Source organism: Perna viridis, chromosome 3 (assembly GCF_037379345.1).
Source record: "Perna viridis isolate PV_CMFRI_1.1 ecotype Kerala chromosome 3, ASM3737934v1, whole genome shotgun sequence".
In the NCBI taxonomy this organism is placed as follows: domain Eukaryota; kingdom Metazoa; phylum Mollusca; class Bivalvia; order Mytilida; family Mytilidae; genus Perna; species Perna viridis.
The window spans coordinates 34,829,701-34,851,535 of NC_142447.1; the positions used below are offsets into that span (position 1 = coordinate 34,829,701).

Here is a 21,835-nt window from a genome sequence, read left to right on the forward strand (position 1 = left end):
TGTCGATATACGTTGGTGAAGTAGCTTCAAGAAATAACAGACAAACAGTGTCATTTTTTTTGGTATTAGCGATATCAAACATATCGTGTTACATTTTAAACTTAAATATAAAGTAATGCCACTGATATGTTATGATATTCACTTGAGTGATTTGATTTAATTGTACAGCATCCCATTTAGCTACATTTGCCACTGAAGGCTAATTTCTAGCTAGAAAAAATAAAGACCACTTAATACATATACAAAGTTAATTTCGAAGATGTCAGATTGGGATGGGGTCATTTATATCTCTTGAGATATAATGCACTTGTCCAACATTTTCAAGTTTAAATATGAAAACAGATTGATCTTGAGATAATAGATACTAGATATATTGTGAAGTCAGCCTCATATCTTGACCTACACTCAGAAATCGATGGTAAAGGAAAACTATTGACCAAACTTTACGACAAACGTGATGACTTCATTCAGAATTGTCAACTTTCCTTTCACCTGTGGCAACATCCCTTCAGCACCTGCGCACGGAGTGTTCACATCACAACTCATACGTTATGCCAGAGCTTGCCGAAACTACACAGACTTTTTGTATCGCGCTAGAACTCTAACAAATAGGCTACTGGAACAGGGTTATGTTGCTACAAGATTGAAGTCATCACTACAAAAGTTTTATGGTCGTCATCATGAATTCGTGGATCGTTATGGTGTATCCATCTGCACCATGAAAACTGATTTATTCAACTGGTCATAGTTTTCTTTTCCTCGTTTGTCTACCTCGGACTTTTATGAGCAACTCGGCGGGTGTTTCTAAAAAAGCAGAGGACGCTTACCCTACCGGTGCCCCTGGTCCATGCTTCCAGTTTTTAGTGGAGTCCGAGTTGCTAATTTGCTTTTGTTACTTTGCATGTATGATTTTGGTTACTTTATGTTCTTTGTTGTGTATGTCTGTTTTCCATGTCTTGTCTTTGTCCCTGGATTATATTCTTTTGATTACCGCTATAACATTGGTTCCCTTGATTACTCGTCATGTGTATATATATGTCTATAGGTTTGCAGAATCGTGAACCATGCCAAATATGAATTTTTGCTTCATATATAAAACATTAGAAATACGATACCAATTATTGAAATGGTACAAATTGGTGAAGCAATGTAAATAATACCATTGACAATCTTTCTGTAATGACAGACATATTCCTCAAATGATTGACACACTCGGGTAATTTCTTTGTAACCTAGATTGACATTTTGCCCAAAGTAGACTAACATTGGTCAAAGACGTAATTAACTGATAAAAATCAATTGAGGAAGGTCGATCTATAAAGACAAACGTTAATACAATCCATTGAAAAACAAAGAGAATGATATATCATTTGAGTGTTTTTCTTTAGAAGTTAAAGTATCGGATACAAAAAAACATTCTAGTTAATTAAGTACCATCAAGTTCTCCAATTCCGTGATGTTAAGTGGTTCGAAAGAGAAAGTATCTAGTAAATTGGGATAGTTGGTGCGCAAGGTCGTCAGGGTTTCATAATTACTTTATTAAGTCATGAATTCTTTACCAACTTTGACTGGTAGACCATCATGACCAGTCTAGTACTTAATGCTTTTTATATTATGAACGTAGTAGTTATGACAACAGACATATTAATGTTTAAGAGGACGGAGATTAGTACACCGCTTTAAAGTACTTTAAAGGACACATTTACCCTTATTGTTTTTTACTTTAAAAGTATTGCTTCTCATTTTTGACATTAATCCGTCAAGAAGGATGTTCTAACGTTTGATCTGAAAAATTAGTATCTGATTGCTAGTGATGTTTACGAAAAAAAAAACACATTTATGTTTAACACTTAGTTTGTGTTGAAGTTTTCTTAAGAAGCGAGAAAATAGTGTTTCAAATCTTTGAATGTAAAAATATTATGTTCTCTTTTTCTTTGTCTTTTTTGTAATCCTACATGTAATATAAAAAAAACGTACGACGCTCTAGATTAAGCTAATTGAAGTCGATTAAATGATTATTAGTACCAAAAGGACTTCAACCTACAATGCCAAAAGTAGTTAACAAGAGAATGGTCTGTATGTGTTGTCATGTAAACGAGATTTTGTCACAATTAAAGTTAATTAAATCTTACATAAATATCAACCTGATAAAATCTTAATGAAAACAATGATATTCTTCAAATTTAATGTTCAAAGCTTGTCACATTTAATTGTTTTATTATTTTAATTTTGTATTTTGTACTTGCATTATCGGTAGGTCGTTCAAATATTGTAAATCAATATTGTAGTTATTACGAGGTTAAATAGAAAAAAAGCTTTTTGAACATCGTTATAAAAACAAATTAACGAGTAAGGAACCGAGTTCTCTGAGCAAGAATGGTTCAATACAGTAGGTTTTAATTTGTAAAGTACATGAAAAGGATGGGAAATTGTTCATGTATATCATAGGAATAAGTACATGTATCAAGTAGTATAACTTTGATTCACTTAGTAAGACATATGTTCGCTTTGTCTTAACTAGAATCAATGACAACTTACTTGAATGTCGATAGAAAGATATGTGTCACGTCTAGGCCTAAAACAGTACAAGAAGCAATTCCGAAACTTTCATTTATCACTTAAGACGAGAAACAACTTCCTTGACAGAACGTCCAATACAGTTGTTTACCTGTTACGACGAAGTTTCCATCCTTGTAGAGTTTCCTAAGTGCGTCTATCTTTCAATTTAGAAATCTTAAATCATACTGGTTACTATTTAACTTGTCTTAAACAACTACGTTTGATGCATCAACAAAATAATACCCTCAGGGTTACAATAATGATATAAGTAGGGTTAAAGAAGGGCTAAAAATGGCAAACAGTTTGAGAAAAATATGAGATAATATTAAGTTAGTTTAACAACCCCGTTTGAGGTTCAACAAGCAGGGACAAAGACAAAGACGCTCCTGCAAACATCGTAATAATCGCAGACCACGCGTGTTAAAGTTTACCAAATTAAGTCATTTATTCGCTACTAAGTCAATACTTACACAAGTATGAGCTTTCCAAAAAAATAAAACTTAATCACCATTAGCTTATGTGTTGTGTGTTTGTTTCATTATTCCCAATTTGTTACCACTGCCTCTTTCATTTTAAAGAAATTCTGTAATCACTTACTTGCTTACTTTACCTCAGGCTTAGAAATTATCGTTAAAGAGAAATATCTCAAATTCTAAGAGGATTTAAGTCTTGCTTTGTACATGAAGATATCGACACGACTAGTGAGTAATAACTAACATTTATATAGAAAATCCTTAAATCTCTACGTAAGTTTAAAATATCCCCTAAAGTAACTTGGACAGAAACAGATAAAACTTTTTATTCAAATGCAAAAATTTATATGATTTCGACTGCATTTCCTATAGTTTTCATAGTACTTGAATGTTGTTCTCAAGTAATACTGTGATATGTATTGCTTATACGGACTCTTATGTTAATATTTTAATTATCATTTATATGTAATGGTAAGAAGCAAATAACATACCACGAATCTTATTGATTGGCTTATTTGGCTATCGGACAAATACCATATCTAAAACTACATATAAAGTTTGAATGTGAAGACTACATAGAACTTCACACGACCTCTAAACTTTCAAGGATAAAATTCTGCTTTGATTTAATTAGAGTTGCTACAGTTCACATCATCTGGATTTCTCGTTAACGTCAAAAACAAAACGGCTATTAGTTATTGTTGTCTGATACAAACAACTAGTGATAGGATTTAAAATAATTTATCACTACATAACAGTATCCCCGAGAGTGTTAATATGTAAACTAGATCACTGGACAGATATTAATTCATTATTTCCGCTGAGGAATAATTTGTTCTAGGAGAACAAAATCATTGTAAGTTCTATTGGTTTTTTGGTATCTCGAGATGACACAACACTTTAAACTCTCGTTATCTCTTATTAAATAAGTGAGTTATAGATTTTTTCCTTACATCAACGACAAAACTTGACAAGAATCACTTAACTGGAAGTCTCAGCTGATTTTTGTTCCACCTTGGAGGAGCTAACGCAGACTATAATGGAATTTTAACACGACGTTACAAGGATGGAAAATCACGCATTGACAATAAAATGAAGATACTTTAGTACCACAAGTTATCACTATGGGCCGTCTTAAAATTGATATTACTTTCTCATGAATATTGCCCTTTTTCGAGTGCTACTTAGTGAAGACAAATTATGTAACATCCACATGTGATTGCTAAGAAAGTGTGTTAATTTTCAAAGCCTAGTTTTTTTCGATATAGAACAGATATACATATGTGGAAATACAACAATACCGGAAAGACCTCTGAATAGGACACCGAGAAAGGAAGGACCTCTGAACAGGGCATCTGAACAGGACCTCTGAACAGGACATCGACAAATGAAGGGCTGCTATAAAGGATATCGAGAAAAGAATGAACTCTGAATAGGATAAAAATTGATAAGAACGAATATTATCATTTCATTTATGTGATTATGAAATAAAATTGTGTCCACAAATAAATTCACAAAGTTGAAATGTGATTTCTCAATGCGCAGACATCTGTTGCAACGTGAATAAACCATTGTAAAATAGCATATCACCTGTCAAACATATGAAGGGAAAACAAACAATTTTTTTTCTCAGCTGATATTTTTTAAACTATTTTGTATTTAAGCATTCTTTACCGCTTTTCAAACGACCGTAGGCAGATACACAAAAAGTCCCGAAATTCCATACTATCAATATGGTTGATTTGTTCTTATCGATCCGGTCTTCTTTTTAGTAGTTTTTTTCACAATGATATTTCGAAAAATATTGCCTTTTTAATGATTATTAATCGATACCGAAAGTTTTAATCATCATGATAATAAATATTATAGCCAATAAATCGATTTTCTACTTGATATGATGATAGATATTTTATTCTCCTGCTGTATAATTTGAGTGTCATATAAAATTGATAGTCATCATTTTAGCAATATTTTGATGAGGAAAATTCCATGTTGGTACTTTGTCCTACATGGTAATACAAGTTCAGTGCAACTTATACTTTCCGTACCAAATATTTTATGAAGCACCGGACGTTCTACAAAGACCAAACTATAAACTCAACGGTTGTGGTCCCTGTTAATAATATATATATATATGTCTTGTTATAAACATCAACACAGTTAACGCTACTGTTGTAAAATAAACAACACAAGTAAGATGTTTTTGTGCTTCTTGACACTTTATATACAACGTTTCTGAAATTGCTACTAAATTGAACCAGTAAGTGTCATGGATGTCAGAATTGAAGTATTATAACCTGCACAGTTAGGAATTTTTGCCAAATAGTAAGACATGATGGAGCTAATGAAGTATCTGTATATAATATCACAACTGATTGGTACCATTGAAATATGAATGATATAGGAGTTCGTTTGAATTAAAAAAAAACATATGCCTCTTCCACAATCCAAGACCATTTATATTTACAATGTACTTGTTGGATGTTTTAAAAGTGGCACTGAAAACAGATATATACAAGCTATGAAAAAAATTCATTCTTCAACATATTTTCTCTAAAACAAACGAATGTGTATGTCAAAAAGTAAATGCATGGATACAAATACATGTATATTGCAGCTGATGACAACAAATCTTATGACAGTGTTTTTTTTTTTTAAATCTTTGTGTGTGCCGATATGAAAAACTTTGTCAGGAGGTAAACACCGTATAAACGTCAAAATCTTGTAACAATACATGAAGCAATGTTCTAGTATAACTCCATTTGTAACTTCATTTTCAAAAGTAATTTACATTTAACACCATGTACGAATTCTACAATAATAATTGTTTACAACCTTTTTGTTCAAATGAATGGTTGTGACAAAGATGACTATAATAATGATAAATTCATTGCATATACAATCAAAAAGTGGTGTAGGTGTGCGTTATTCCTCATTATTTTATCATCAAAATAGAAAGCTGAATATAGCCACTATGACAATACCTATCCTTTCTATTTAACTTGATAAACTGACGTGCCACCAAGACAGGTTCTGACAGAGTAACAAAATCATCTGTATTCATTTGGCTATTAATTTGTCGCTATCTAAAGTGCACAAGAAATATTGCTCTGTTGCTTAACGTACCCGTATAGCTTTATTGCACAATAAAGTACACCTTTACAAATTGCTAAGTAGCGATTACATCGACAATATAATGAAGCCCATTCTCATTTCAGAAAACAGAAACGTTCTGACCTTTAACTATGGAATAGTAGACGATGCAAGAATAATTACACAGATACACAAGAACAAGTTCCGCCTGTTAGCAGTTTGCATGCAGATCGTTGACAGAGTAAAGAGGATTCATTCAAGATAAAATGTAGAGTACAGAGACTTCACAATAGTGCAAACGATAGAGTTCAAGTAACATAACAGAACTGTGTTATTAAAAATATTTGAATCCATACTACAAACCATCTGAGTCCTATTTCACTTAAGGGTAGTATAGAAAAACAAATCATAAAGACGCATACAAAATTCACACTAAAGCAAAGGTCGCTATTTGTTTTTTTTATCGTCACAATCTCATTAGGAGGTAGGTTCAAATTTAATTCCATCTGTAAAGTATGATTATTGCTATACTAAACAGTAATCAAAGCAATTTTGTTAACTCAAGGTCAACACAGGTTGCCAATAAAAAGGAGTCAAGAAAACAAGGATCTAAATGACAAAAACACAGATTTGAATTTAAATTAAGGATTCTAATCTTAGCCAAAAGGTTATCTGTATGTTGTTTGTAAGATATGAATTTCCATGTCTTGGACAGCTCTTAGACATAAGAAGTCTATAATACTGAAGCAAGAGAAGTGGAGAAATCGCGCAAATAATGTGCTATTGTAGAAATCGAAACATAGGTCAAGATCTAAGACAGACTTCAGTTCCTATATCTCAAGCTCTTCGTAATTAATGTGACGTAAAGGTAATCCTTGAAATCTAGAATTGTTCATTTTATACGTTATCTACATAACAAAAGGGAAGAGTTAAGAGTCGGTTATATCAAAAGATGTACTTTCTTTTGAACCAAAAAATTGAGTGGAAGTCGAGTTGATGTTACCGAGTATATTTTTTAACACACCTGCACCTAATTGGACGACTAGATTGCAAGTTAAAACAAAGCACAATAGTGGAAAAAATCTTGAAAATATCATAAAAGTGACTAAATTTTTATTTACGAAAAATATTGATGTTGCAATAACATTTTTAGATCCCAGGAATCGATTCAGATATAGTTATTAAACTGCATATATCACTGATATATAAGGACAAGATTATCTTACGAAGATGTATAATGGTGAATCAAAATATCCTTTTTGGATAGCTGGCAAACAGGTGAATAATAACTAGGGTATTTTTTCTTTTTTTTTCTCTGAAGAAATATGCGGTTATTCTGCTGCCAGAATTTATATTCATACACGTATCACCTGTATACGATATTAAGATGATACCTTACACACTTGTTGTATTTCTGAATGTACAGAACAAATAGACACTTTTTATATATTTTTTATGCAATTAACTTCTTTAATAATTCGTGATCATGATTTATTCTTAGTAATCCAAATTATCATACAAGATTATCTAAACTGTTGCCATCAAAATGTGTCAATTCTCCATAATACGATGAATTGCACATACTATATTATGTTTAAGTATATAAGTATCGTCATTTACCACAACTTAACATACTATTGCTGAATGGTGATGTCGACAATATAGTGATGATAGCCAGATAGTGACTTGGTAATAATACCATCATCATTTTAGGTTAATGACAATTCAACTGTACATAGTTTGAATTTAAAGCATATATATATACTTTTCTCAATGTAAAATGACACTTTATTCACTATGAATCAGCCTCCTATTAAATGAAAAGAAGTCTTAAAACTGTACATTTTAAATTATTTTCGTATTTGCCAAGAAAGATATGACCGTTATGGTTGGAGTTCTTATATATACCATATTTTTACAAATTTAATAATGAATACTATTTTTTGAATAATAAACATATATGCTATTTTCCGCTAATTTATATTCAGTGTATATTATGTAAAATATCGCAGCACAAGTACTATACAAAAATACATAGATAAACATTCTAAATTGGCTTAAGATGCATTTACGATATTACAAAGTTATTCTTTAACAAAGTCTATCACACACACACACACACACATGTATATATATATATATATATTAGAATTTTTTTAACCAAATATATATATATATATATAAGATAAAACTCTTTGACACAAAAGTAAAGAGTATTATTGATTAGTTACTTTACAAAGAAGTGTTGATCATGTATGTGTTGATCCACTGTAAGACTTGTTAGATTGGACACTTATGGACTACTGTTTCTTAACACCTTACATGAACATATTAGGTAAATTAGATCAATAAGCTTTAGATTTTGTGCGGCTGTGATAATCCGATGACAACATACGCTAATATCGACAGGGTTCTAACAGCTTTTTCTAAATCTAACATCATTAAATGAAGCCAAAGCGAACCTGAGCCTTTCTGAATACGTAACCTCCACGGTCAGCCGGACAATCCAAGTATTTGAAATACTACGTCTTTTTCAAATGCTCCGTAAATAAGGATTGTGTAAAATACTGATAAAGAAGTTCAAATGATGTACTGCATAGAAATTCCGAACCTCATCATTTCTATGGACTATATCTAGTTTTGTTTATATTTACTTATCTGATTTCCGCCCACCATTTATCATATTGTTTTTAAAGTATCGTAGAGCAATAATTAGAATAAAGTATTTTCACTCTTATTCCATAAATATGAAAACAAAAAAAAAGTTGGTTACAATGTCACATTGACAATGTTAACATTAGTCAAACGGCATGCATATGATTAAACGTATTGTTGCATCGATACATTTATAAAAAAAGTATAATTACTATTTTTTCTGCAGAAAAATGGGTTTGAAGCGATGCGATCAGTATTCTTTCTACGCATTTCAATTCTAGATTTCAACTCGATTTTCTACCACAAATTTAATTTTGAATAAAAAATTATTTATGTTTGTTATTACTTCCCCATTTAAACTAATGGAAAAAAATCAAGTCTAACGCAAACTATTCTAAACCTCGCATTTGGCAATTTATGTGTGCACGGAAGGGCACGGCTAGTTTAGTTTAATTGCATATTTTGTTTAATTCATTAAAGTTTAACATAATCTCCAAATTGCATTAACGATTTAAGAGGGGTGAAATCAAAGCAATACAAGTGGTCTCGACCTGATCGGTATGTTTCGAATTTTTTAACCAATTCCTAAAGAATCTATTTTGCAAACAAACTTTGTTTAAAACAGTGAATATGAGAGGTATAGTTCAATATTCTATAAAAATAATGTTTTGATATGCAAAGAAAGCACTATTTTGTATCGCAAGGGTATTATATTTCAACACTACACTTATAACGTCAATTTTAATGGTCACAAACTCGCCGATTGATAAGATTATACAGATTTGAAAAAAAAACATCTGTCTTATTTAATATTACTTATCTATCCTATTCAACTGGGCAAGACATGAGCAGTTCTGCATGTATGTTTCATGTCTTTTTAGTTAAAGCTTACCATGGCGATGCATGAAACACATTTTACTTTTTTGTTGGTAAAGTTGTATGTTTTTTTTCTGTGCTTTCAGTTGTTTTATATAATCTTTAGTTTTGTTGAAGTCTTCTTGGCTTGTTGTTTTTATCACTTTTTTGTCATGCATTTGATTTGTTTACAAAAATGACCAAACAATTAACTGTGGTAAAAAGGGCAAACCATTAGAAACAATTCCTAAACAATGTCTAGTGACTACTGCTGTACTTTATAACCTTACAATAGCCAACATGTTATAATACTAGTTTCAGAAGCTCTATCGACTATTGCTGTATTGTCCTACTTTTTTTATCATTATATTTCCAGTTTAAATTTCAGTTAATAAATTCACAATATTGATATTGGATTGATTGACGTGTATTATGCAGAACTCTACCACAGCTTGGAACAGACAACTCATCGATACTACAAGCTGATTGGCTATCCCTAGCAGAAATAGAATCCCACATGCTGAAGTCATTTATTACATTAAAAAATGTGTAGCTTTTTAAACGTATAGTATAAACACTCAGTTCGGTTTTCTTAATTGAGGGTTTCTGGCATTTGTTTCATAAGTAGGATTACCAGCATCTAATCGGATTTATATATTTTCAACTTTTGAAAACAGGTACGCCTTTACGAATCAGTGAAAGCAATAAGTAAGATTTGTTGTATTACTGTTTATAATCAGTGCATAATCTAACAAGGGATATATTATGTTCGCTCATTTTGTACGCAAATACGCAAAGAAGTTTTGTAAACAGGCAGCTAGTATTGTTTTTACTAAAATATAATTTATACAGTATTATTTAATAGTCATACTCAAATCAACACGACGCGTAATTATATGTTTTTTTTTTCTTACGACATTGTAATTAATTGAAAGTATAGCTTTGCTGCATCCTTTATTAGAGTACCTCTAGTATTTAAAACACACTTTTAGCACTTGAAATCTGTTAAAGGGCTTCTTTACTGACTTAAATTTGAATTTAAATGTTTGTTTGCATATTTTTTTTTAATTAAGGCTAATTTTGTGATAAAACTGTAAACAAAAAATGTTTGATAATACTCGTTGATTAGCGCCTTCAAATCGTAGTTGTATTTAAAGGTCAATTTGATTAAAAAATGTAAAATTGCAAGCTTAATCACGGATACACACTGTTGAAGCAAAATATAAAAACCGAGAGAATGTGGACAAAACATATAAGAAACCTGGCGCGCGCGCACACACACACACACACACACACACACACACACACACTATATAAGGTTAGTGTCCTTTGTTTTGTCAGAAACAGTCGCCGAATTGCTCATGTTCTTAACCGTTTTCAGAAGAAATGACAAACAAACGTATCCCTCTCCTGATGGAGGAGGAGGGTAATATTATTCTTGTTGTATGCAAATGTGATTGCAACGGCAACGTGTTTGATTTAGTTCAGCGGTCAATATTGGATTTTTTATGCAGGTAGTTTTAATTCGATTACATCTGTTGTAAACGACAATTTACACCTATACATCGATTCACTTATGTAGATCAAGTACAGTTATATAGATTCACACATGTAGATCAAATACAAGTTATCACCACCCTTTCATTCAAGAATGTTTGTAGTCAGATAAATATGTATTGGGAAAGAGTAATCATGGGAACCAAGGTTATAGCGGTAATCAAAAGAATGTAATCCAGGGACAAAGACCAGACATGGAAAACAGACATACACAACAAAGAACATAAAGTAACTAAAATCATACATACAAAGTAACAAAAGTAAATGAGCAACTCGGACTCCACTAAAAACTGGGAGCATGGACCAGGGATAGTTTTCTCTAAATTTTGTATATATTATCTTCTTCGTTTAACTTTTGAGATTTATTTTACCATATTTTTATCAAAATAAGACAAGACGAACAGCGAAGACAGTAGTGATACAAAGGACAATACATGTAAATTACTGCATGTGATATGTTATCGTCGAGAAATGTGCATAAATTGTCTTTAAACTAACACGTTAACCTCGTAAATTGAATGGGTAAATGTCATTTATAGCTTGGTTAAAATTGAATTCAAATTTACCAAAAGAGTAACTGAAAACCTTACTTAAGATGAAGTGTCAGAAACTTCAGTTATAAACATCAATATGCATGCATATTTCATTTCGTAAGATTATACCCGCTATAATAAAAGGCTATATGAAAAAATGCAAAAATCCTATACTGTGATTTGATTTAAAAAACTTAGAACCTACTTATGCAAATTACTACGGTAATATCTTACCTCTGTATTGAATGTGTCTCAGATGCAAGTAGAACATGTACCCTGTTCATTAAAAGCATAAAGTAAACTAAATTCCTCATTTATCCTATTAAATTTATAAAAATAATGTTTTATGCAATGACTAATATTTGCACAATATTACTAAAAGGCACAAAATCACAGTATTTTACAAAGTAAACATGTCTTATTATTGTTTTATAGCATTTTTCTCAATTTTAAATTTTAAGGTGGAAATTATACCTTGTTATTATTAGATCTTTACTTTTATCAAATACCTGTCTCGTTTGATATGTGACTCTATCCTTGATATATGACGCATGGTTTATAGAACGGATGGATGGTCTGCCCTGCAGCGTTGTGAAATGAGTAATGTGCCGTCCTAATGGCTTAAGCTCATTAAAGTGCTGGGGCTTGTTCACAGAAATTTTAATTCAAAATTATTGAATACTATACTAATGAATCATGCAATGCTTCTGTCAGATCAAAACCAAAACCCTGTTCAATATTTCAAGGTACTTAAGTAACAATAGGCTAAGATTTCTAATATTTTTAAAAGGTTTATTATACGATAATTTATCCATTCATCATTCTTTATGACGTATCCGGGTCGAACGGTCTCTATGGTCGTTTTTTTTGTAGCCCCAGTCTCATAAATAATGCTTTGTATCTTGTTATTGTGATCATCACATAATAAAAATTAGTGCTTTATCTTTGATACTGGAACGGGTTTAAGCGCCAGTGAGCAGTTACCATATGCTACTAAACAGCACACCAATGATTGAAAAGAATAAATATTAGAACATTTCTACCACTCTACCACACATGATTTTATCAGAGAGTATCGTCGGTCTTTTCTCCTTTAAGTGTTGTTTCGTATAAAAGTACTAGGAAATACATAAAAATCGTTCTTCTTCGTTTGATAATACAACATTAATTAAATAATGGCTTGCATCGTATTTAATATTCATGAATTTGTGCCAGAATTCTTTTTCCGAACAAGTCGACACGTAAATTTGAATGAAGCGAAAACTACATGAATTTTGTAAATTAAAATACACTTGACACTCCCCAGCTATTAAATATGCAAAAACCAATTCGACAACATCTTTCATCAGTTAATTGTTACATTAATCACTTGCGAACTATTTTATGGCATATGCATAATTTGGCATCTTTTATTTAACTCTAAGTATAAAAAATTTAAAACAAAACTAGTTCTAATCATTACAAAAACGTTTTATTTTAGAATGCATACCATCAGTATTGTATAAAAATGTACTTTTCGCTGTTTGTTTTTAGCCTTCTGTTTTCAAATAGTCTCGCCAACGATGAAAATAAAACCACATTTATTTGATTGCTTTACATAATCTTTCTATCATTCTGTCAATTAGAGAACATTTATGCCAAATGGTTTCCTACACGATTCTAATAAAATTGTATTTTAATCAAAATCCCGTTTTCAGTAATTGATGGTACCGGTATCAAAACAGTAATTAAACCTAAATTACTACTCAAGATACATTTCGTATTTTGTTGGTTAAAACTGATATTTTCTTTTGACTGATGTATGATTAAGAGAAATTCCTGTGTTTTCGTTAATCGCGGTTTATTGTACTGTGCCCTGACTAGCAGTCTAATCTTGTATCTGCAAAATAATTAGCTAATACTATGATCTCTGAAACTTAAGTAAATTTATTGAAAAAACAAAAACAAAAACAAAAACAAAAGCAATTCAACATACAGTTGGTCTTTTCCATTACACTTACATTGAACTAACAAAGGAAAAAACTTGGAAACTTCTAACAAAGTTATTGCTAACAGATATGTTGTATCGTGGTAATCATAAAGGAGCGACGGTTGTTCATAGATAAAACACTTGAATATACAAATCAAGCTACAACTGATAACAGAATAATAAAGGAGAATCAATAAAGATTCAAGACAAGAAATGCAAAGAGAACACAGAAAACACCCAATATAACAAAGTATCATTGAACTATGACAAAGGAAAGTGTTAAAACAGTTGTATGTATAGTATTGTGATAAGGTTATATAGATCAACATTTACAATCGGTGTAAACAAAGGGTAACGTGGATATTGTAAATTAATTCATGTTGTAAAACACAAAGTGTACTAGGATTTTTATAGACGACAATATAGAGTCTTAAATCAAATTGTTAGACACACTATTCTATTATCTTACATGGCATCATAAACGCAATGCATATTTCACTTTATTTCAGATATTTATCAAGAACCGAGTACGGCATGTGATATTTCAAGTACATATCGAAATAAAAATGTGGTTAACTCAGCATATTTATATATGTGTATATGGCGGTAAGATATGATATAGTGTGTTTAGAGACTACAAAAGCCAGATGGAACTGACTGTAGTATGGCAAATTTTGGATTTTATTTAAGGATTCTAAAAATATTTGAGATAGTCCTGCTGTTGGATGTAATATTCAAAGGTAAGATCACTTCAAAATCTACTCTTGAAGAAAAAATGCTTGAATCCACAAAACTAACGTATATGTAATACTGTAAACAATCAGGTAAATATTTGTACATCAAAATTGACAGTCATAGTTAAAGTTTTGTCATATACACCACAGATATCTCGCCCCTGGTATATACATGCACAAATCATTAAAAACATATCACTTCTCATTGTTTAAACCACACTTTACCTACGGAAACTTAAAAAGAAACCTTTATATCTAATGAGGACACTGAAATCTGATACAGAAGTGATAAAAAGTTTCTAATACAAATAATCGCTACCTGTAAAATACTTTATGACAATTCAATTAACAAAATTATCAGATAAGAATAAGACATATGGTGTTTTTAAATGATAAATAAACACTGTATGAGCTTGTTACAATGCATTTCCATATTGACCCAAGTTACCGTGCAAAACATCAGATTTTCACTCAAGTAGTTAACAAATTATCGAAACTCGAAGAGCAATAAAACGGTTTAATGTTGAATGATGTGGTAGACACCATATTTCAATTAATTCTAGGGGATTTTACAAAGCTCTAACATGGTAGAGAAGCTCCTTGTAGAAAGTATTAAGACTGAAATAACCCTGTCAAAAGAAATAACTAAGTCTAATAGGTAATCATTTACAAGGGCCAATAAGTCTTTTCTTTATTAGGACCAATAAGGTTACGGTTGCTTATTCTTGATTTGATCAGTCAAATTAGATACGAAAGCCTAGAATTTAGACTTAATGGACCATCAAAACTGTTGCATTCAATTTGCATCTTAATAGTGCTATGCTGCATAACAGATGAGTTAAGTTGAACAGGGATTTCAATAACCTTGATTACAAGTGTAATAATTCACGCTACTCACCGAACGGTTTTAATACTGTTGATAGGATCATACTGGTATTTCTCACTTGTAGAGACTACATTTTTTTTATCTTTCTAGGCTTTAGTTTTTAGTTTGTAATGTAATTCGTTTGATGTGTCAGTTATTTCAGTTCGATCTGAGAACATTTTTTCCTAAACGTGTAATACTATTGTTCGTGGTCAATTATAATTGTGACGTCGTCAGATTCACAGAGACGTACTACATAACGGCACATTATTTTCTGCATACAAACGAAATATGCAACATTTGAATCACAACAGAGAAGCATATACAATCTCAGAAATTAATAAGAATACTAACATCTCCACATACACACGCATTGTCGGTTCTTAGATTTTGGTTTTGGGAGTGTCATTGCCTGGTGTAGGCTTACGTTGATTTTCGACTATATCTGCTGTGTTTCAATATGTATACACATGTTTTAATTATACAGTGATTATGCTATTATTTATCGCTATTGAATTCTTGAAACTTATTTCAGTACCAGCTTACTCGTATAAGCGGATGATCACTGAACCAATCTTTCTGAACACTCCAAGAAATGTCACCGTCCATATGAACGACTTTGCTCGATTACAGTGTCGGATAAAGCACCTTGGTCCGAAAAAGGTCTGACCTTATGTTAGTGAAAAATAAATGAAAATTGTTACAATTTTTCAGTAACGAAACATTGCATTGTTTTTTGCAATCTCTAAACGAGCACAGACATACGTTAACCATCGGAGAAAATAATTTTGTTGAAAAGTTGCACGCATTGAATTCTACTTGTACTGGTAAAATGATATATTCTTAAAGTAGAACTTTAAAAAATTCAAATTCCCTTCAATGCATCTGTTTAATATAAAGAGCGATGAATGCAGAACATATTCATGAATATATCATTTGTTCATTTAGGTTGCATGGAGAAAAGTATCGATGGATTACCCACTGACAGTAGGTAATGTTACATTTGATCCCAAAGAAGATATTGCTGTTAGTTATAAAGATTTAACAGATCAGGCAGAGGGTTTATCTCAGTGGGATTTGATCATAAAACGTGCTCAGCCCAGACATTCAGGAAGTTACGAGTGTCAGATTAGTGCACAAAATGTTTATACTCACTACGTGTATCTCAAAGTTTTAGGTAAGTACTTCATCACAAGAATATACCAGTATTTGATTTTTGGAACATGGGGAATATTCGTTTCATAGACAATATAATGCTTTGTTGCGTCATGCAGTCCCAGTAGTTCAACCATAAACAGTTGGAGTTAGGACAAATGTGAACACAACATTTACATTACAATTGATACAGATGTTAATGCATATTGTGATGTTTGACAAGATTCTCATCGAAATTACCGTTGTCACAGAGTTTAAAATTTGCAGATAGACATAAGCAATTTACAATTTACAGTTCAAGTTATCTCAATAAAAACCATTTGTCTACAGACGACGACAACGCCATAACGTAAAACTACTGCTATACATCGCTTCTTAAAATACAGAAACAACAAAACACATCTAACACAAAAAATGAATAAAATAACAATGAATAGATAAAAAATAACGTAATAACGAAATAATAATGGAACCGTACTCCATATCATCAAAAGAAAAGAAAAGCTTCATTTCTTAAATCACTTGTTCATATTTTCATTTACTTTCAGACTACCCATTGCCAGTTAAACCAAGTAAGTTATGGTAGTTTTGTACTCAAAATATATTCATTTGCTAACGTAGTCATGGATGATTGAAATCGTTAATTTATATCCTATAAGATATTTATATCCATTGAAAATCTCCGATGCGCTGAGATACTTGAAAAGGTAAAGTTCTTCTTCATATAAAATTAGGTTTTTTTTATGATATTACGTTCACGAAAATTTTAGCAAATTAAATACGGTTTGCTTAATTAAAGAAAACAAAATAGCTTTAAAATCAACGTCTATGGTTTATTTTTCAGCAATTGATTTAGACGGAACATCGTTTGTGAATTTGCATGAACCTATAAGACTAACATGCCATGCAACTGGCGGCACTAGGGCACCAACTATCATAGAATGGTTTTTTAACGGTCACAAGATTCGTACACGGGATCCCAGATGGGACTCGAGACTTCACATATCGGATACAGTGCCTGATGTCCCCGGACGAACATTAATAAGTAAATTAACTATCTATAGAAGCCAGTTCAGTGATAAAGGAATATATATTTGCCGGAGTTTGGTTGAAAACGACTTTGAAACAGAAAGAATGGATGTATCAGTGTTAAATAGTAAGTACGAATAGTTAAAAGTAGGATGCTGAAAGAAAACATGGATATCAATGAGTACTAGCAATAACTATTATATGTCTTATGTAAGTAGAAATAAGTGTGTACCTGAGAAAAGATCGGTTCATTTTTAATTATGAAAGTAATTTAAGGGTCCTTTCCTTCCAAATCAGATCGTTTTGTTTTTTATATATATATATATTTTTAATAAAGTTTAATGACGTAATACCTCGTAAAACTGAAGTGAGATTTATATTTAGAATGATTGTTTAGTAAATTATTTCTTTGAAGCTCCATCATTTGTTGATCATTTTTAAGTAATGTCTTTTTACCTGGTGGTTTGTGTATTTGTTTAACTTCTATCAACTAAAAAACCCTTCTTCATATGTCTTTTAATCTTCTTTTTCCTTCTACCATTCTCCACAGCAGAAAAAGACGTGGAAAAGAGAGAAGGTAAGACAATCACACAGTACATTAGTTTAGACTAACATTGTTACTTTTACATATTGCATTTCACAGTTGTTTTGGTCATGCTTCGAGCTTATCATATAGATTTTGCATGTATTTGTATGAATGTTAATCGAATATTTGAGTTTATAATGCTTTTGTTTTACACTTTATTATAAACATTTGTTGCAATCATTTGTATATCACGGGTCCACAATGAAAGATCCCTTTGTTGTTATCTGAGGGGTCATTATTATTTCCATGTTTTACCTTACATATAAACCCACATGTAAATGTAAAATATAATGAAAAAAATCTTTAATTTGAAATTATTGGTGTTTCCAAATTGAATAAATATAAAATGAGATTTGTCCGCTTCCTTCAGTTATCAAGAAATTAATATACAAAACACTATTGTCTTTGTACAGTTCAAATCTTTAATGATTGTTTCTGTTTTTAGTTGCCATGCATTTGTTTTAAAGAGTGACAAATTTCTTCATTTAAATTGGGATGTTAGGATTCGACTTTAAAAAGTTTAATTTCCTACTATTTAAAATAAAGGTCATTTTAGCTTAAAGAATATCTATCCATCTTACCCGTAGAATAATTGTTATACTTTTGTATGAATGTCGTCGATAAGCGATACATTGTTTCGTGTAGTTTCCAATCCATTGATTTTAAGTATAAAATTCACTGCACAATATAGAGGTTATAACCGAACAAAGGATGCTTTTCTGGTCTACATATACTATACTTATGGATTACAAAAGTCTTTCTTGTATTCAGATTTGTACTTTTGAGAAAACCATAACTTGATCTCCCACTAAAATCAACCAATTCAAACAGAATCAAGAACGGTAACTCTCAAAAGTGCCAATTTCATACACAACTATATGATTTTTATCTCTAAAGTGCAATAACCAAAATGACAAACCAAGACGGATTTTGTTGGTCTGTAACTATTACTGAATTAGAAAAAAAATGTGAATTTGGTGGGTTTGTGACACACAGGTATCTTCTCTTGTCCGATTTTTATAAAGACTACAACTTAATTGTTTATTGGTTCTTAAAACGAATTTTTACACATTGTGTGAAGGACGCAAACCACATAACACATTAAAGTTGGTACTTCACGAACCGATATTCCACAACAATAGTCATCCTTCACTCGCCTGTGTTGCGAACCTCTGCATCTGTTTTTCATAGTGAGCTCATGCTTTCCTATTAGTAATGTTATAAAATCACTTATTTGCATGCAAGTCTTTAACAAAATTGCAGAACTCGCCAACATTATCCCCGTCATGCACTCAGAAATGTAAAACTGCACTTGTATATCCGCTGATGCACCGTAAATTGAGTAATTAATGCACCAGTAGGGTCTGTTTACAATTCAGCCTTAAACAAATCTATTTTGAAATATGAACGTATTTAACAAAAGTCAAACAATGTCATAACAATTACTTTAATCATATTAATTGGATTTTAAAAGTTGATTAGATACGCGCATCAACGAAATATGCAAATAATCAACACTTGTTCAAAATACAGAAGTATTTACATTGAATAGAAATACGATAGATTTTAAATATTGACCAGACTCTGCATACTAGGTGAAATCAATGTTCTGAACAAGAGCTGCTGTTGTGTTCCAAGGGAGGAATAAAAAGAAAATCTTGGCAAACGGATTATTCATGAAACGACTTGAACTTGATTAATCAGGCAATGTTCTATTTTAAGCATTTTATTATCAAAACAACGATAATATTTCTTTGATTGACTTTTGTATTATCTCAAGGATGTGTCAGTACTTTTTTTTTATTTCAAAAGTTCGTTAGTGTTAGTCATTAAATGTTTCCCTTCATTCCATTTTAGAAAATAAGAAGCTGCCATCTAAATCGAGAGACCAAAGGCTTAGAAATTCAGGACACGTACATTCTATAAGTGTATCTATTTCATTGATTATTATTTTAAACTCTTACAATAACATACATTAACCATCATTTGTCGTTTGGGTAGATTTCAAAAGTTACGGTCTACCAGTCAACTACATATTCATCTACATACATGTCGGATAGGGAAAATATAACTAAATTTGTATACTCTGGAGACTTAAATATGAGAACCAGAAACAAGGTATTGTCCTTAAGAATAATTTTTTTACGTCTAATTCATGCAAATATTTGAGATTCTATTCTTAAAGTTTCTAGCAAGATTTTCTGAGGTATTATTGTTAACAGTTCGAAGTCATTCCATTTTGCAATCATAACTTTATATTGTATACAATAAATTACGATCACTATCATTATGCACTTTATACAACGTTATTGCTTGTATTGCAGTTGTTTTGATGAATCACTATTATTGTGTTTAAAACATTCAACCTTTTGTTTGGTCAGCAACTGTTTGTAGTTTCCACATAAGTTTTTTTCAAATCATGTTTATATTGCATTTGTTCTTATCACAATTAAATGTTAATGTTTTGTATTAAAATCTATAATTTGTTTCTTCTTTTATATTGTATGCCTTTCATTTGACATTTGACAACCACAAAAGTGACGACCGCAAATGTTTTGTGGCAATATAATGGTATGGAGCTGTAATTTGCGTCGTCTGTGGACAATATTTGATATGCAATAACTTGGATGTTCATAAAATTATACGACAAGGTTCTATGTACCAACAAGAAGGTTAGGATTGAATTTTGGGCTATTGCCTTAACGTAAGGACAGAAAACAAACATTTTATTAATTTAACTATATTACTTAGTATATGAACTCCTATAAATTTGTACCATGCACTAGATTCAATACCACAAAAGTCAGTGGTACTGTTGTCCACAACAATGTCTGACTATACCAGAATAGCTAAATCTAATGCAAATTTGTTCATTTTTATTGTGTCGTCATTTTTACTATAAGATGTAAAACGAAATCTAAGAAAATCAAACATCACGTTATGTTTTATAAGATGCCCAATAACTTCCTTAAAATAAATATGTAAAGAAAGAATAAAATAAGTCTCAGATAAGCACTTGGGGCTTCAATAGTTTGATCATATTCTCTTTTTCCTATTTGAGAAATTTGGCTGTAGACTGTTTAAAAACAGTTATGCAATAGGGCTTTTCTTGTTGATTGAAAACAACATACCTATCTATTTATCTGCAATATTATTAATACATTTAATTTCACCCTAGAAATTATCCTAAAACAGTAACTACAGGACTCTATGATCTAAAACATATGATCACATGGAACCAGAATGCAGTAATGGGAATGTATATCTACATCAAAGGGATGTATCTATGATAATATTTACTACCTATTACTTTCCTGCAGTGCTGAACGTCGTAATAATTCCTCTACTCATTACTGGAGACCTGTCTTACCTAATTATGCTAAGCAAAGCATTTGAAATGCATCAAAATCATACAGGATTCAAATGTTATATCACAAACATTCCTGGCAGATGGTAAAATGATTTCTGTATAACATGACATGTTCTAGATCTTCTATTGTCAATGTATGTCAAGGTACATGCAAATAATTGTGGTGTACACTGAAAACTTAACTGTTAGATAAAACAACAACAAAAACAAACAAACAAACAACATGCGTGTTGTCCTAAAACCGTCAACATGCTTCAATGGCTTTTAGATTAAAAAAACACATATATTCACAATTTTATAATTCATGAAACGTTAATTAAAAGATTGAAGCAATGTAATAGATTATTCTTTCGACCAAATTGCACTAACGTGCTCAAGTTTACACGCTCTTAACAGTGGCTT

General features: G+C 31.2%; 1 protein-coding gene across 5 annotated transcripts in view; it reads left to right on the forward strand.

Moving 5' to 3' along the window:
* Nucleotides 1-20,551, forward strand: part of LOC148622008 (zwei Ig domain protein zig-8-like) — a 32,020-nt gene extending 11,469 nt beyond the window's left edge. The window contains exons 2-9 of one of the 5 annotated variants that reach the window (XM_088571466.1): nucleotides 6,251-6,393; nucleotides 14,204-14,434; nucleotides 15,829-15,956; nucleotides 16,242-16,470; nucleotides 16,997-17,020; nucleotides 17,293-17,604; nucleotides 18,028-18,054; nucleotides 19,921-20,551. In XM_088571466.1, coding sequence (XP_088427592.1) covers nucleotides 14,359-14,434; nucleotides 15,829-15,956; nucleotides 16,242-16,470; nucleotides 16,997-17,020; nucleotides 17,293-17,604; nucleotides 18,028-18,054; nucleotides 19,921-20,042 — 918 coding nt within the window. In that variant the 5' untranslated portion in view covers nucleotides 6,251-6,393; nucleotides 14,204-14,358 and the 3' untranslated portion in view covers nucleotides 20,043-20,551. Of the gene's footprint in view, nucleotides 1-6,250; nucleotides 6,394-10,159; nucleotides 10,344-13,864; nucleotides 13,985-14,203; nucleotides 14,435-15,828; nucleotides 15,957-16,241; nucleotides 16,471-16,996; nucleotides 17,021-17,292; nucleotides 17,605-18,027; nucleotides 18,055-19,920 lie in introns of those variants that run through there. The other 4 variants (XM_088571465.1, XM_088571469.1, XM_088571468.1 and 1 more) reach the window with 4 other exon arrangements.
* The last annotated feature ends 1,284 nt before the right edge of the window (nucleotides 20,552-21,835 follow it).